The 16920-nt window shown below is 41.1% G+C and overlaps 1 protein-coding gene across 1 annotated transcript; it reads right to left on the reverse strand.

Moving 5' to 3' along the window:
* Window positions 1-1227: 1227 nt before the first annotated feature.
* On the reverse strand, window positions 1228-2059 carry LOC122659716. Its single transcript, XM_043854823.1, has 3 exons — window positions 1879-2059; window positions 1663-1742; window positions 1228-1534 (listed from the first exon to the last, which is right to left on the reverse strand). The coding sequence occupies exons 1-3, from the start codon at window positions 1952-1954 to the stop codon at window positions 1346-1348; spliced, it is 345 nt and encodes a 114-aa protein (XP_043710758.1). The 5' UTR covers window positions 1955-2059; the 3' UTR covers window positions 1228-1345.
* Window positions 2060-16920: the final 14861 nt, after the last annotated feature.

Here is a 16920-nt window from a genome sequence, read left to right on the forward strand (position 1 = left end):
GAGAAGAAAAAGAGAAACACGGTGAAGAAAATACCCACGAATCTACCGTCATTATTACTTCCCTCCGTAGTTATTGGAGGTCCAAATTGCTGGTGGCCATCGGTAAAGGTATTCCTTCTTCCTCACCGTAGCTTGAAGAAAACTCGGTTTGATATAAATTATCACATCAAGAAATATTTTGGGCTTAGATTGAGTTTTCCTTCACTGAAGCTTCACCAATGGTGATGTGATGCTATGATTGGACACTAGGTTCATCATTAACCGGCACTCCCCCTATTGTTCATTGTCTGAAATATCTTTCTCTAAATTCCAATAAGAGAATGAGAATGCGGTGTACAAAGAGATTCTCTCGTCAACATGAGTGGACAGAGAATGGGTCCTTTAAATTTTGGGGTTTTGCTGTCTATCTTCTCCTAAAGAGAGTCTTATAATCATGGTCTTGGATTAAGTTTTCCTTCATTCACCCAGGCTTCACAATAGTGATGTGCTGCTATGATTGGACACTGGGTTCATCATTAACTGTCAGTACGTCCCTGTTCATAGTCTGAAATATCCTTCTCTAAAGACCAATGATTGAGAGAGAGAATGCGAAAGGGTGAACAAAGAGATTCTCTCGTCACCACCACGAGTGGAGAGACAATGGGTCCATTAAATTTTGAGCTTTTACTCTCTATCTTCTTGTGAAGAGAAAGTCTTTCTTATAATCAGATTTATGGATTCAATCATCTTCTTTAATTCTTTCCTAAGGAATTTATAGATGGATCTGCTAAGATATTGAGTTTGCATTAAATGGGCAGGAGAAGAAAATCAGAGTTCAGAAACATTAATGAATGCATGTTAATTTCAGAGGCTTTCATCATCAAATGTGGTGAAATTGAGGTATCTCTCTTTTTCCAAGGAGCGTAGTGTTGGTGCATGTTGTTGGTACATGAAATTACTATTCTCTGACTAAGACTGCAAGTACACACTTCCACCCTTCAGGGTTCTGTTAAGCTCATTAATAGAGCCTTTTCTTTTCTTAGCTCTTCCTTCAAACAAAGATTTAACAGATTCACCCAAAATTCATACAATTTCTCATTAACATTCAAACTACAAATTACAACTCTTTTGGGACCCAATTTCAACAAAGTACTACATATCAAAAGAGAAAAGAAGATAGAAAAATCTTCTAAGTCTATCTATATATATATATATATATAGAGAGAGAGAGAGAGAGAGAGATTCATTTCTCTTGTATAGGTGGTTGCAAATTCCCTAGTGAAAGCTCTCATGCACCCTCTCATTTTATTCTATATTTTACTTGCTTTATATATATCTCAAGAAAGAGTCTAGCTAGTCAACTAATTTACCTGTGGCACACACATTTGTAGTGATAAGCACTGTTGATAGGATCATTTGCATCAACTGGTATTTGTTCAGCTCTACACTTGTACTTGCACCCTCTGCATTCATTGTAAGTACAGATTGGAGCTGTAGATCCAATCATCAATCTCCTTAAATTCTTTTTCCTCCAGTTAACTTCTTCACTGACACCCTGTGAAAGATACATATAATAAAATTAAGATATTCAAGAATATATGAAGAAATAGAAGTTAGAACTTATTAGTAAATATGAACTGGGTAGTTTGATTGTTATAAAAATTAAAAGTGAATTCTGATCACCTGAAAATGCAATTCCTTCAGCGATGGAGATGTATGAGATGCCTCCTGTTGATGAGGAATTATTACATGAGTTTCAAGACCTGCAATATATACTTACATCACATTAAATTTTGTATCCAACAGAGCTTAAATGGAAAAGATGAGCAGAAACCCATCAAAGAATGCAATAGAAAGAATATAAAACAGTGTTTATCTTTTGTTTTGAATATATTTGACCTTGCATAAAGATTGATGGGAGGAGGAAGGTGAAGATAAGTAAGACCAAGTAGGTGGATATCTTAATAGTGGCCATTAGTACTCTGAAATTTCAGTAGATAGGGAATGAGAAATGATGAATAAATTATGTTCAAGCAATGAAGAGAATATAAGAGAGAGAGAGAGAGAGAGAGAGAGAGTGAGTGGCAAGATGAGGGGGTGGATGTGGTTGAATAATGACCAATTGAGATAGAGTGGCACGATCTGTAGAGATTTTTTTCAAAGAATACCAAAGAGGTCCATAGACTGACAAGACAAGAGTGTTTCCTCTACTGCCAACTCTTGGAGTTGTAGGGAGACTCAAGACTTCAAACTATAACTGAGATGGAATTTTACCAAGAGTCTTCATTTTACAGTTTTCATTGCTTTTGTCTTGCTTGATATGTTTGGTCTTTAAGAGAGAAGAAGGAGAGGAAGCTCAGAAGAAAACTCCAGATACAAATAGACAAGAACTGTATTAAAAGAACCAAAGCACATAGGCATGTGAATTGAAAAAGCCTACATCAAAAGGAGTATCTCATTTCTTTTTTTTTTTTTTTCGGTTTTCTTTAAAGCATTTAGTGTGTGGATTTTGAGAACAAAATTAACAAGAGGTGCACTCCATGGTCTGTGAAGTACCCCTACCCTAATCTATCTCCTTCTTCTCTCTCACTTTAGTAATTGGTGATTCTGAACCATTCAACTCAACACACAAATCAATTAAGGTGACATTACAAAATAGAAGTTTTGGAGGATTGTTTATGTTGGTATCTAGCAACCAAGACATGACTCAAGAGGTCCCACTCACTCATTCCGTACACAGAATGACATTCAAAATTTTGGCTAACAGCATGATTGATTGATGGATGGCTAGTTGGAGGAATCAGTAGGCTTCACGGATGGGGACATTAAATAGATTGGACAATGAGAATTTGGTCCTGCTCTATGATATATCAGTATGAGCCTGGGTCCGGATGGTCCACCATCTTGGCCCGGCACTGGCACTGGTACTGGCTTGGTAAAAGGTTGGTTGGACTTTCACAACCTTGGGTTGGGGTTTGGGAGGAACTCGATTGTTATTGGTGAAGCCTGATCTCAGTTTAATATAGGAAGTATAGATTAATTTTCCCCGATATTGGCGATCTTATTATCCAGAGAATGAGTTAGGGTTGGGAGGGGGAGCCACCGACTCAAATTTTTGGGAATTGTTTATATTAGGGGTAGTTTTGTATTTTTGGGGATTAGGATTTCTCTATATTCTAATGATCTCATAAGGAGATGTGTGTTAGGGTTTTATAGTTTCTTCATCAAAATAATGAAAGCTCTGGTTTATCTAGATATGGACGCAGGAGTTTGAATTTTAAATTCAAACTCTCATGTCTTATATTGTAGGAATTTCATCCCCAACCACTTAAAGTGGTCATTTGAACCTAGACTTAATCATGGGTTGAAGAGAGTTAGTGCACTTTGGGAAATTATCACCACCCCCTGATTGTTAGGATATGATTTTTCCAATTTGGGTATTAAAGCTCTCTCTCTCTCTCACACACACACACACATAACCGATTTGCTCTCCCCCTTCTTCCGTAGAGTTCTTCAATCTCATTAGTGGGTGTGTGAGAAAGTAGGGTTTGAGAAATACTATGCGATGAGAAGGGTGACTGTGGTAGTGACCAACAATCATGTTAACGGCTTGCTACTATGGTGGGAAAAATAGTCACTGAAAAGGCTATATTATTTTGGAGGCCTTGCACTTGTGAGGTTACATTCAAGTAACTGATATTTCTCTTCCCTTATGATTGCGAAAATTTTGAATGGTTGACCCTACCAATAGGGCGATCCAAATCGTTTTCTCCTTTCAATGCTATCAGAGCCTCCCCGACCGGTAGAAGGCTTTCAATTACTTTAATGGTGTGTTGTATGAAGTTGATCCATATATTTTATTAAAAAAATTTTGTTGATAGCAACCATGGCTGTCCACGTATGACAAGCAACCATGGCTGCCCAGACTGTAGTAAGGAATTACACTAAGAAAATACACATCTGCCCCTCCCCTTAAGTTATGTGCTATTGGTAAGGAAGAAGGAAGGAGGAAGAGGAAGAAGAAACGAATGGTAGGGTTTATGAAATCATATTAAGAAATTACACATCTGCCCCTCCCCTTAAGTTATGTGCTTGTTTTTATTAAACTCACATGGGATTATTTTGTTTAGGCCCAAATGGGTTTAGTTGTGGATGGGAGTGTGTTACTTCTTGTGCCTAGTTATTGTTTTTACCATTAATCCCAAATGGGCTTATCTACTTAAATGTTAAGCATTCATTTATGAAACTAGTGGTCATTTAGGCTATATGGAATAGTTTTAGCACAAGTTGGGTTTTAGAAAACCCCTGTGGGGACGGACTTGTATACTTGAACTATATAATATTAAATTTGATTTACTGTTATATCGAGGCAATATTAATGGTGTGCTACATGTTGGGCCTTACATAAATGCCTAATACTGGTTTTAGAAACTGTAGCCCATTATGGTGTTTCAGGTGGTTGTGCTATGGTCACTTTTACCCAATGTGATGGGCCCACTCACTTGGTTATGGTTCACTATATATACATTAAAAATGTTTGATGTTTTGGGGGGTTTTGTGGGTGACATTGCATCAGATGTAATTATCCATTCTACTAAGTGTTAGTGAGATGGAGTATTTGGTGTAAGGTGGGCTGTCATCATGGATTTAAGTGGGAGATATGTATAATGAGTCCTAATCGACTTGTTACTTAAGAGTTAAGCACAAATTTAGAAAAAAGTTTTTTTTGATGAAGTGTAATCACACAAACGACACGCCAATCCCAAAAGGTTAACCAACTTTTAGGACCATGGAATGGCGGATATACACAACACACACCACACTCACACACCTGATGTGGTACTAAACCCACACACCCCTTCTTTTTTTGATGAAAGTGTAATCACACAAACCACACACCAATCCCAAAAGGTTAACCGACTTTCATAAACTTAGAAAATTGTGAACTAGTGAGGTTGGATTGAAATATACATACATTCTTAGTTTTTAGAAACCTATGTGGACACAATGAGATTTGAACACTCACAATTGAATGTGATTTGAAATGTGGTTTTGCAAGAGTTAATTTCCACACAAATGAAATGAAAGGATATGATTAAATGCATGCAATGGTTAGTGGTTATGGGATTTAAATTGGACAATGTGGATGGATGCATTATGTAGATGGCATGCATGCATATTGTATTATTCTCTCTCTCTCTCTCTCTTAAACTTTTGTACGCCCTTTGGGCAGCCCAATTGGTGGGGATTTTATCATCTCAAGTGCACCCTCGTTAAGTGCACATCAAGTGCACCCCTATGATGAAGACACGTGGAAATAGAGGATCTGACGGTTTAAATTGGAAATGAGAATTTCACTTTCATTTGACTCTGTTTCGAAATTTTCCCTCCATTCTCTCTCTGTCTCTGGCATCTCTGCTCTCTCAAGACGATGGCCTGACCATACCTCCATGGTGGAGCTCCTCTCTCACGACGACGACCTGACCAAACTCGATGGTGGAGGTGGTTTCCATCGCCAGAAACTGCATCCTCACGCTGGCATTCTTCTTGCTGGTGGTTTCCATTTCTAAATCCCTAACTCCCTCTCTGCCATAACTCCAGATTCGAAGGCGTTCATCTTCCTCGCGCGAACGAAGCTCTATGTCCCTGCTACTTTAGGTAAATGGGAGTATTTCACTCGAAGTTTTATTTAGGTTTGACCTAGACCTAACCCATCTGTGTTCTGACATTGGGTTTCTTTTGCAAACCAAACCCTCATCTTGCAAACTCCTCTCCTCTCAAGCGACAACGACTCCTCTCCACACTCCAGGTGTCCCCCATTGCTATCTCGCCCTCTCATGGTCTTTTCTTCTTTCTCTATCTCCTGTACGTTGCCTCTTTTTTTTTTTTTTTTTGTCATTATTGTGTTGATTTGGTAGAAGATCTGTCATTTTGGTTGCTCTAAAATGCTAGTAATTACTGGTTTTTGGGTGAAGCTGTTGTATCTTATGAAGTTGATGTGTATTTACCCTGTAAACATACTACTGAGGTTCTTGGAATGTAGGCAGATGCAAGTATGACAAACAGCTATATATGAGAAGTGTGCAATCTCAAATACATGCTTTTCCATGATTCTGAATCTACAGCTATATGTGTGTGTGTGTGTGTGTGTGTGTATTTTTCATCTATTATACTAGGTTTCTCTCTCTCATATGGTTTTGTTTGTCAGTGTTCCTGGTAGTATATTGTACTTCATGCATGTTTTTTGAATCATAGATGAAAAATTCTTGTTTCTGATTCAAAATGTTGAGGTTGTAGCTTCATCACCATTATCTCATTTGTATGCCGTGTATTATTAGGAAGTAGCTCTGTGGAAGAGCAACATTCAAGAGAGATACTAATAACTTATTTGAGTTCTTGCTGCTGCTGCACTCCCAACTATAATCTTATGAATGAAACTACTTACCTTTCTGTCTGCCAAATATTTTTACATAGTTGAAATCAAGAATAGTTCTATTAATTTTTTTTATGTTTAGTTGCTTCATGTGCAGGTGAATGTTGATCAATTTGCCTCCCAGTCTTCTTTACCTTTTACACTTGCTGATTCATGAACCAAATGGTTGATCAATATATGTTATTTTGGCCTTCGCTTGCTGGTTAGTATTGAAGTGCTATCTGTTGGGTTTATGTCTTTTTTATTTGAAGAAATTCTGGTGGTTTATAATTATGTTGACAGTTATTATTTTCTGTGCTTCCATTGGTTTGCTCAATCTGTCCATTTGATTAACTTGGGTTTGACATTTGTTACTTAAACTATTGGGTGGATGCTCTGCTGTTAGATTGAAAGTGAGTTACTGTGCTAAAGTGAGTTCCGTGCTGGCTAATGTTCAACTATTGAGTGGATGCTTTGTCACAAAGGTTTTTTGAGCCAGTGGAAGAGAATGGAGAGGAAGAAGATTTTGCTAGTTTATTATTAGTATTCCCTCAGCTCTGTCCTGTTTAATTTGTTAGTTTATTATTTTTTTTCTCTCTTGGTTTTTTTCTCCCTATGAATGGACCTTTATTTTTTTTGTTTCCCTCTCTTGAATTGTCTATATAGCTGAGTAGGTGGGGAATTTTTATCCATATGGCGCAACAGTATATTCTTCCTTTGATGGAACTCTTTCTTATTGTATGATTGGAGTACTTGGTCCTTGATAAATGAAATGCTCCCTCCATGATTATCTGTTATAGTTGTTGGATGTGCTTATATTGTGTCTAATCACATCTTTATGGGTTAACATGTCACTAGATATTGTTATATTTGTAAACTCTGGTGATATGTTTCTTTGTTATTGTATGATTGGAGTACTTGGTCTTTGATATTTGGTTTGTTTACTTCTTTAGTTTAAGCTCTGAAGCTAAAGGGGAAAAAACACTCCCTTTGTTCCTGTTGACTAAATTTTCTTTCTTGATTTTTTGGTCTTCAGGAGTCATTTCTGGTGCTCTTCTTTATATTAGATATGACTTCAAGGCTGTTGATAGGCATACTGTTCTACAAGTGAGAAAGGTCCTTCCTTATCTTCATCACTATTCACAAGATTCACACCAATCTTTCTTTTTGAATTCCTTTTTCATGGCTCTCAATACCCATAATACACTTCTAAATGGTAATCAAAATGGTTGCAGACTTTCTCTTCTTCATTGGAGCTATTGTCATGGCCTCTGCTCCCAACCCAGCTCTACTGATCTTTGGTTGTGTTTTTGTGGGTTTCGGCGTTGGTATGGCATCGATTGCATTTCCCATTTTATGGGAGAGGAGAGGTTGTGATTGAAGATGATGGTATAATTTTCCATTCCAATATTTTGGGTGAAGTAAATTGGTGGTTAGTTGTTAGGTGAAGACAGGATGCTTTTGTGTTAGCTGTTTTCCTTGGGAAAATATACCAATTCATGTTAAGGACTACGGATGCTTTTGTATCAATATATATATAGTCTGAACTTGAATAATCAAATTACAAAATTACTCCTCTAAAGAATTTGCATTTTGACAGCCGGTCCAGACCAGTCCTATGCGGTCTAGATACCCCCGGCCTAGAGTGTTACACTGATATTTTTGGTTGTGATTTGTGTCACAATAACAGGTGACATTCCTTTTAAGTCACGGGTAAAATGGGACTCAAAATAATTTGAAAGTAGCTTGTTATGTTATTTCAAAAGCTTTTATTATCTTACATGTCTTACACATTTTTTTGAGTAAAATGTGGAAAGAATATTACTCCCATTGAAAAATAAAAAGGTAAAGTTGCACTAATTTTGGTTACTGATACACCATATTTTACCTAGCCAACCCATACTTGACATGTGGAATGACTTGGATTACAAGTAACTGGCCCACGATCAGAAAAAGGTGAAACTATAAAGGAAATGGTTATACTGGTCTAGACACATCAACAGGATCAGTTGAGAACTTCCAAGTGGGTGAAGGTTGATAACCGTAATTCACGTGTGAGAAGATCTAGGATCCCAAGATCTGAGGAGAGGATCCCTCTTCTTGGAAGGGTTTCCTAATTCGAGCACAGGGGGACCACTTTACCAGGAAGGAAAGCCCTCTGGTGAATCCAAGGGGGATCAAGAAAAGGGGGATGGAAAGAAACTTGTATAAATAAGGGTCTATGCACCCATGTAATCTCATTCTTTGATCAATAGAGAAATAAAGAAACTCTAAAGAGAAGTCTTCATTCTCTCTAATCCCTTCTAGCCCAGGCTAGCTTGAAAGTTGCAGTGTTTGAGGATCTTTACTCGAACATCATTCTTTGTGCAACATTCTTTGGTGCCGTCTGTGGGAACGAAGAATAGAAATCTACGAGGATTCCACCATGACAAACACCCGGAATCAATCGAAGATTTCTAGGGCCGCTGCCGTTGTTGCTCCTGCCGTCGCTCAGGGAGGAGCTCTGGGCGGACTTGCAGGCTCTCACCATGAAGCTGATGATCCAATCTTAGAGGTGAATGAATCCCAGCAAGAGGAGTCTCAGCCAAGACTCCCCGGAGACTCGTCGTGGTACGTGACGGTGGAACAATTTGATGCGCTACAAGCTCAGTGGCAGGACAAGATGGATCAGATGGTAGAGCTGCAACGCGATTTCTTACAAGGGATCCAGATACCACCACGTCCATTGCAAACAAGGGAAAGAACCCCTTCCCTTGATCACATCGAGAACCACAACAACGTGAATAATGCTTGGTAGAAGGATAAAGAAGTCCAAGGGAACAGCAAGCGCCAAGGTTCCCAGATGACCAAGGTCGAACAAGCTTTAAACGACAAAGTACTGGAACTATAGGATCAAATCTAGGAGGTCATGAGAGGAAAGAACCTAGCCCTAAATCACGACTTCCACTTCACTACCGATCTGGCCTATATTGACGAGATTTGGACTGAACCTCTACCAAAGGGATTCAAGATGCTTGCGATTGAGCAGTATGCGAGTTCGGCGGATCCGGAAGATCACCTGGAAAATTTTAAGTCATTGATGTTCTTTCAGGGCGCCTCTAACGCCATAATGTGTAGAGCGTTTCCCTCCACCCTAAAGGGGGTGGCGAGACAATGGTTCTCACGCCTCCGGCCACGCTCCCTGACCAACTTCGTGGAGCTTGGGTGGGCTTTTCTTGCCCACTTCGTGAGTAGCAGAGTCCACAATAAGACAACCGCCAATCTTTTGGCTATAAAGCAGTGCCCCGATGAGTCTATCAGAGACTTTCTCACGAGATTCAATAAGGAGGCACTGGAGGTGCAAAAATTAGACCAGATCGTGAAGTTCCAGGCTTTGTAAAGCGGCATCAAGGATGTCGAGTTAAAAAGGTCCCTGATCATGGATGAACCGGCGCACATGTATAAACTTTTCTCACGCTGCAAAAAGCACATCAACCTGGCCGAAGTTCTTGCAGCTGAACAAGAAAAAGAAGGTAACCCGAGAAGAAAAGTCAAGAAAAGAAAGATGCACAGGTTGGGGAGAACGGCCCGAAGCACGGCAGAGAACAGAAAGAGGGGAAGAGAAAGAGAGAAAACAAAGCCTGGGTTACAAAGAACGATGCAAGCCCAGAGCCGATTTACACGGCCCTCACACACAACCAGGCATATATCTTGAATGAGATAAAGGACTAGGTGACCTTGCGTTGGCCTACCAAGATGGTCAAACCCGCGCACGAGCGTAACAAGAGCAAATATTGTAGATTTCATTAATACCATGGTCACGATACCGAGGACTGTAGGCAGTTCAAGGATGAGATCGAAGCCCTCATCCAGAAGGGTTGTTTGAGCCGATTTGTCAAGAAAGATGATAATGAAAGGAGGCAAGAGTATCGTCCCCGGGAGTCCGAGGAGAAGGCCAAATCACCTGCTCGGTTGGATAGGTATGACCGGGTAAAGGGCAAACGACATATCGAGAATGCCCCACTCAAGAAAATTTCCACAGTATATGGAGGCCTGGGGCTGGGAGGCGAATCCTCCAACTCTAGAAGGAATCATGCTTAGTCCGTGTTCCAAACAGAAGTGTCCGATAAGAGAAGAAGGATCGAGCATCAGATCATGTTCTCGGATGAAGATTTATCCGACATACAATCTCCCCATGATGATGCCTTGGTAATCAAAATGACTATTGCCAATTGTACGGTGGCCAGGGTCCTTGTGGATAATGGAAGCTCAGTTGACATCTTGTACTATGATGCATTTGAGAAAATGCACTTGAAACCCGAGATGCTGAAGAGGGTTGAATCTCCTTTGTATGGATTCAATGGAGCCTCGGTGTAAGTGGAGGGGTCAATCGAATTGTTGGTGACGGTAGGGACGGAACCCAAACTCTCTACGGTGATGATGAACTTTTTGATTGTGAAGGTGAACTCTACACACAATGGGATACTAGGATGACCAGGACTCAACACTCTGCCGGCCGTGGTCTCCACCCCCACCTCGTGATGAAGTTCCCTACCGATCAGGGAATCGAAGAATGCCGAGGAAGCCAGATAACCTCTCGAAAATGCTACATGGGCTACTGGAGGACCAAGGGTAAGGAACCTCAAACGCTCCTAATTAACCTGGAGGATGATCGAAATAACCCCACGCATGAAAGAACGGAACTAGCGTCCCTATAGAAATCATTAAAGGAGATAGGAGCCGTACCGTGCAAATTGGAGTAAGCCGGAGTGGCGAACAGAGGAACAGCCTTGTGGATTTCTTGAAGACCAACACCAATATATTCGCATAGTCGGCATTAGACATGCCCAGAGTAGATCGGGGGCTGGCTGAACACAGGCTCAGTGTATATCCTACCTCCAAGCCGGTTTTCCAAAAGAAAAGGACCTTTGGCCCAGAGCGACAAGAGAAGGTGATTTAAGAGGTGATCAAGCTATTAGAAGCAGGGTTCATAGAAGAAGCCATCTACCCTAAATGGCTTTCCAATGTTGTAATGGTGCCCAAGCCTAATGGTAAATGGTGGATGTGTATCGATTTCATTGATTTGAATAAAGCATGCCCTAAAACTAATACCCTTTGCCTCGTATTGATTTACTAATAGATGCAACGGCCGGTCATAAAATGTTAAGTTTCATGGATGCCTACTCCGGGTATAATCAGATTAGAATGTATGAGCCGGATATCTTGAAGACTTCCTTCATCGCTGGAAGGGATACATATTATTACACCCGTATGCCCTTTGGGTTGAAAAATGCAGGAGCCACCTATCAGCGTTTGGTGAATCACATCTTTACAGGTCAAATAAGATGCAATATGGAAGTATATGTAGATGATATGCTAGTAAAAAGTTTGAAGGCATCAAACCATGTTACTGACTTAAAGGAGGCATTCCAAGTCTTGAAGAAAAGCAAAATGAAGTTAAATCCGGCCAAGTGTGCCTTTGGGGTTACCTTGGGGTAATTCCTTAGTTTTATGGTCTCCAGAAGGGGAATAGAGGCAAATCCGACCAAAATCAAAGCTATACTAGAAATGTGACCACCGGGCAAAGTCAAGGACATACAAGAGCTAATAGGGAGAGTGGCGGCACTCGGGAGGTTTATCTCAACTTTTGGGGACCGTTGCCTCCCTTTGTTTAAGGCATTGAAAAACAGAGCCCGGGAGAGACAGGCAAAAGGAACTAGGCTAACTTTCGAATGGACAGAAGAATGTCAGACAGCGTTCGTAGATTTAAAAAAATATTTGACCAACCTACCACTCTTGACCAAATCGGAACCAAGGGACACTCTTAAGCTCTATTTAGTCATTACTGCAGTCGCGGTGAGCACGATATTAATTCGAGAATATGGTCGGGTGCAAAGGCCAATCTACTATGTCAGCAAGGTGCTCTTAGATGCAAAAACTAGATATAGCAATGTTGAGAAGTATGCTTATGCTCTGGTAATGGCTGCATGAAAGCTAAGACCCTACTTTCAAGCCTATACCATAGAGGTAATAACAAACTAGCCTTTGAAGAAAATTCTGGCCAAACACGACCATTCTGGATGACTGGTAGCGTGGTCAGTAGAACTCAGAGAATTTGACATCCAATACAAGCCCCACACCGCCATCAAGGCTCAACACTCGCAGACTTCATCGTCGAATGTACTTTTCCAGACGATGAGGTAATACTAGAGGACGGTGCTAGGGAGTTAGCAGAATCCTAGACTCTATATGTGGACAGTTCGTCCAACAGCAACGGATATGGCGCAGGCCTAATATTGACAAGTCCTGGGGGATTCTTGGTGCAGTACACTCTAAGATTTGAGTTCCAAACCACAAATAGCGGAGCAGAGTATGAAGCCCTAATTACTGGTTTGAATCTGGCAAAAAGTCTAATGATAAAAAACCTCACCGTGTACAATGATTCTCAGTTAGTGGTTAATCAAGTCAATGGAGAATATGAAGTGAAGGAACCGCGCATGGCGTAATATCTAGGAAAGGTACGCAACCTAATTGATGGGTTTACTTGCCTTCAAATATTACAGGTACCCCGAGCACAGAACGCCTCTGTAGATGCGCTCTCTAGGCTAACCACCTCGGAGTTTCAAGACCTAGGCTGAACGGTGTACATAGACGTTCTCACCACACCAAGTATAGAAGAAACCGAGGACATACTCCCCATTGAAGTTGAGCCTTGCTGGATGGACCCCCTCATAGCCTATCTCCAAGGGGACACAGTCCCAATAAATAAAGAGGAATCCAAAAAGACAAGGATGAGAGCAGCACGGTACACAATGATCGGAGGAGTATTGTACAAGAAGGCCTACACCATACCCTATTTGAAATGTCTCAAGCCATCTGAAGTTGAATACGTCCTTAGGGAAATCTATACAGGCATTTGCGGACAACACTTTGGGGGCATAGCATTGGCTCACAAGGTCATCAGGTAGGATACTTTTGGCCATATCTATGAAAAGAGGCAATGAGTTTTGTATGCAAATGCATTAAATGCCAAACCTTCGCACTAATCACACGTCAATCGGCAATGGAGCTCACTTCCATCTCTAGCCCATTATCTTTCGTACAATGGGGGATGGACATTCTGGGTCCATTCCCAAAAGCATCAGGAGGTAGACAATTTGTGGTGGTGGCAGTTGATTACTTCACCAAGTGGGTGGAGGCAGAGGCATTGGCATTAATCCCAGCTACGAAGGTGTGGAGGTTCTTCCTCCATTCCATCATATACAGATATGGCATTCTGAGGACCCTTATCACAGATAATGGAAAGTAATTTGATAAAAATTTAAGGAATTTAGTGATCAGTATGAGATTTAGCTATGTACGACCTCAGTGGCACATCCCCAATCTAACGGCTTAACAGAAGCCATGAACAAAATCTTGCTGGAAGGGACCAAAAAGAAGTTGGACACAGCCAAACGGTTATGGGTTGAGGAGCTGTCGAGCATTTTGTGGGCATACCGAACCACCACCAGGCTCACCACAGGTGAAACGCCATTTATGTTGACATATGGAACCGAGGCAGTGATCCCTATGGAAATAGGAGAGACTTCATTGAGGGTACAACTCTATGATCAGGAAACTAATGCAAAAGAATTAAGAGCAAATTTGGACCTATTGGAGGAAATTCGAGAAACTGCAAGTGTAAGGAATGCTGCGCACCAACAATGAACAACAAACCATTATAATGCCAAGGTGAAACCAAGAATGTTTCACCAAGGTGACCTTGTACTTCGCAAAGTAGAAGCCTCTGATCCGAGAGTCATAGGAAAGCTAGCACCCAATTGGGAAGGACCGTATAAAATCTCCAAACAAGTGGTGCCAGGAGCTTACCATTTGGAGACTTTGGAGGGGATACCCATACCATGGTCTTGGAATTCATAAAACTTGAGAAAATTCTATTAGTAAAGGTCAGTCCTCGTTTGTTTTAAATCAGCTTTAGATTGTTTCAAATGCTCGTATTACTAATAGAAGCATCAATATTTGATATTCATTTTTGGGAGCACTGATTCATTTTTATAAGTAAGTTTCACATGTTATTATTGATTTGAAATCCACAAAAATAATCAATGGTCATCCGACCATAATAGTGAGTTGCACCACAGTGGTGTTTCACAAAAATAATCAATGGTCACCTGACCATAATGGTGAGTTGCACCATAGTGGCGTTTCACAAAAACAATCAATGTCCATCCGACCATAATGGTGAGTTGTACCATAGCGGTGTTCCACAAAAATAATCAATGGTCATCCGACCATAATGGTGAGTTGCACCATAGTGGCATTCCACAAAAACAATCAATGGTCATCTAACCATAATGGTGAGTTGCATCATAGTGGTGTTCCACAAAATAATCAATGGTCATCCGACCATTATGGTGAGTTGCACCATAGTGGCGTTCCACAGGATGACCATAATGGTGAGTTGCACCATAGTGACATTCCACAAAAATAATCAATGGTCATCCACCCATAATGGTGAGGTGCACCATAGTGGTGTTCCATAAAAATAATCAATGGTCACCTGACCATAATGGTGAGTTGCACCATAGTGACGTTCTACAAAAACAATCAATGGTCATCCGACCATCATGGTGAGTGGCACCATAGTGGCGTTCCACAAAAATAATCAGTGAACTTTCGGTCATAATTACGAGTTACACCATGGTGGCATTTCAAAGTTAATGGTGTGATGACCATAAGATTGAGGGTATACTAGTATGGATTGCACGATCGGCAGACCACGCCGAGAAGTTACGATAAGAGGAACAAAAATAAAAGAAAAATAGAAGAGACAAGTCAAATAGCAAAAAGCTCTTTATTGACAAATACCAAGGTGTACAACAAATACATGATTATTTCTACAAATGTTAGAATAAGAACTAAAAGCTGTACAAGATACAGAGCATGTTTGGCTTTAGGTGAACGCTTCTCCCGTGCAACGAAAATGAAACAAGAGCGAGGAGTGCCTAAACCACAAGCACGTAGAGCGTCGACTTGACTCGCCAGAGAGGAGATCTGGGGGATGAGGGAAGCAGGGGCCAAGAAGCGTGAGATAGGTGTAGCTATAACAAGAATGCCAGGCCGATTATGATCAACCCCGACATTCATGATGCAACACCCCGTGGCCCAACACGATCCCGAGAAGCCTAGGGAGATTGCTTCACTAAATAGAAATCACCATATCGACATCTTTGAGCTCCTCTGAAGATGGAACAGATCCCACGGGCGGCCTCCTACCCCTGCCAAAGACAAGGAGGTTGAAGATGACAAGGAAGGCGCCGGCTTTGGTCCTCCAGCGCACTGCTTGTGCAAAATCTCCCTTCCTTGAACTCTGAGGAGGTTAGCAAAGGCAAGAAACAACCCCCTTAAGACTTCCCTCCTCTCCGGGATGGCATGACTACCCCAAGCATTGGTAGGGGTACACCACACAAAGAGGTAGACCACTAGCTTGGAACTACAAAGACCGAAGTTGTGAGGGCAAATGTCGATTAAAGGTCAAAGCCGAAAGCAACTTCACCAAGTAGAAGGACAGCATAAAAAATAGGTACCCGGTGTAGCCATAGAAACAACGGCAGTTGCAACATCAAAGAAATAAGAGGGCTTCCAGAGAAAGGCAGGGAAGAAACCCACAGAGAAAGTCCATGGCTTCACTCCAAACAAAAGAAGCAGAGAATGGTAAAGAAAGAAGAGGGAAGAAGTACTATTTACTGAGGAATGGACAGCCCAGATCAAAAGGGAATCCCGAAAGGCAATATCCCAGATTTAAGAGAAGTAACTGCCAGGGGCCACGCGGCAGGCCCCCATTACACCTATGCTTTTCAAAATATGCGAAAAGGTTTATGAAGGGAGGCGACAGTTCAGCTTCTATTTGAATCTCATTAATGGCACAGTAAACGAAGCGTTAAAAGGGGCTCAGATAATGTTCTACATAGGAAATTACAAACAGGATCATCTAGAAGATCTCCTAATCCAAAGTTGACTCTCGTCACAAAAGGGGACAGCCACCGCAAGATTAAATGGTTCACTAAACTAAGGTAGAGAACCGAGCATCAAAGGGATGAAAATTCCATAAATAAAGTTTATCAGCTATTACTACCTAGCCAAATACAATGAATCAGTTACAAATATAGGTGCTTGGGACGCTGAGGATTGGGGGGTAATGGTCCTAGAACATTCTTGGGAGGAAGAAAAAAGGGCACCGAGATAGAAGATGGGTCCAACCTCACCTCTTGCACAGGAATTCTCGGATCAAACCCCAAATTGATCTTCCCCCACTTAAAGTGGGAGGCGGCTTTCTTTACTTGATTATATAGGTGTTGGGCCCCCTCTACAGCCTTATCTTCGCAAAGGCGCTGGAAGACCGTCGATTTTATAAAATATTCAATGGTATGGTTCGCCATAGCATATTTCTCCACCCAGAGATAGTTAGCAACATTGTCTACAATATCCCGAGCAAAATCCAACCTTTTCAGTAGATCCTTCTCCCAACTTTCAACTACTTATAGTAGTCT

This window comes from Telopea speciosissima, chromosome 4, assembly GCF_018873765.1.
Source record: "Telopea speciosissima isolate NSW1024214 ecotype Mountain lineage chromosome 4, Tspe_v1, whole genome shotgun sequence".
Classification (NCBI taxonomy): domain Eukaryota; kingdom Viridiplantae; phylum Streptophyta; class Magnoliopsida; order Proteales; family Proteaceae; genus Telopea; species Telopea speciosissima.

What these genes read in the sequence shown, in the direction of transcription:
- LOC122659716 (XM_043854823.1), bottom strand. Translation starts at nt 1,954, where the DNA reads ATGGCCACTATTAAGATATCCACCTACTTGGTCTTACTTATCTTCACC. An exon ending in CCCATCAATCTTTATGCAAG is followed by an intron (nt 1,743 to 1,878) that starts GTCAAATATATT and finishes TATATATTGCAG; the next exon opens with GTCTTGAAACTCATGTAATA. An exon ending in TGAAGGAATTGCATTTTCAG is followed by an intron (nt 1,535 to 1,662) that starts GTGATCAGAATT and finishes TATCTTTCACAG; the next exon opens with GGTGTCAGTGAAGAAGTTAA.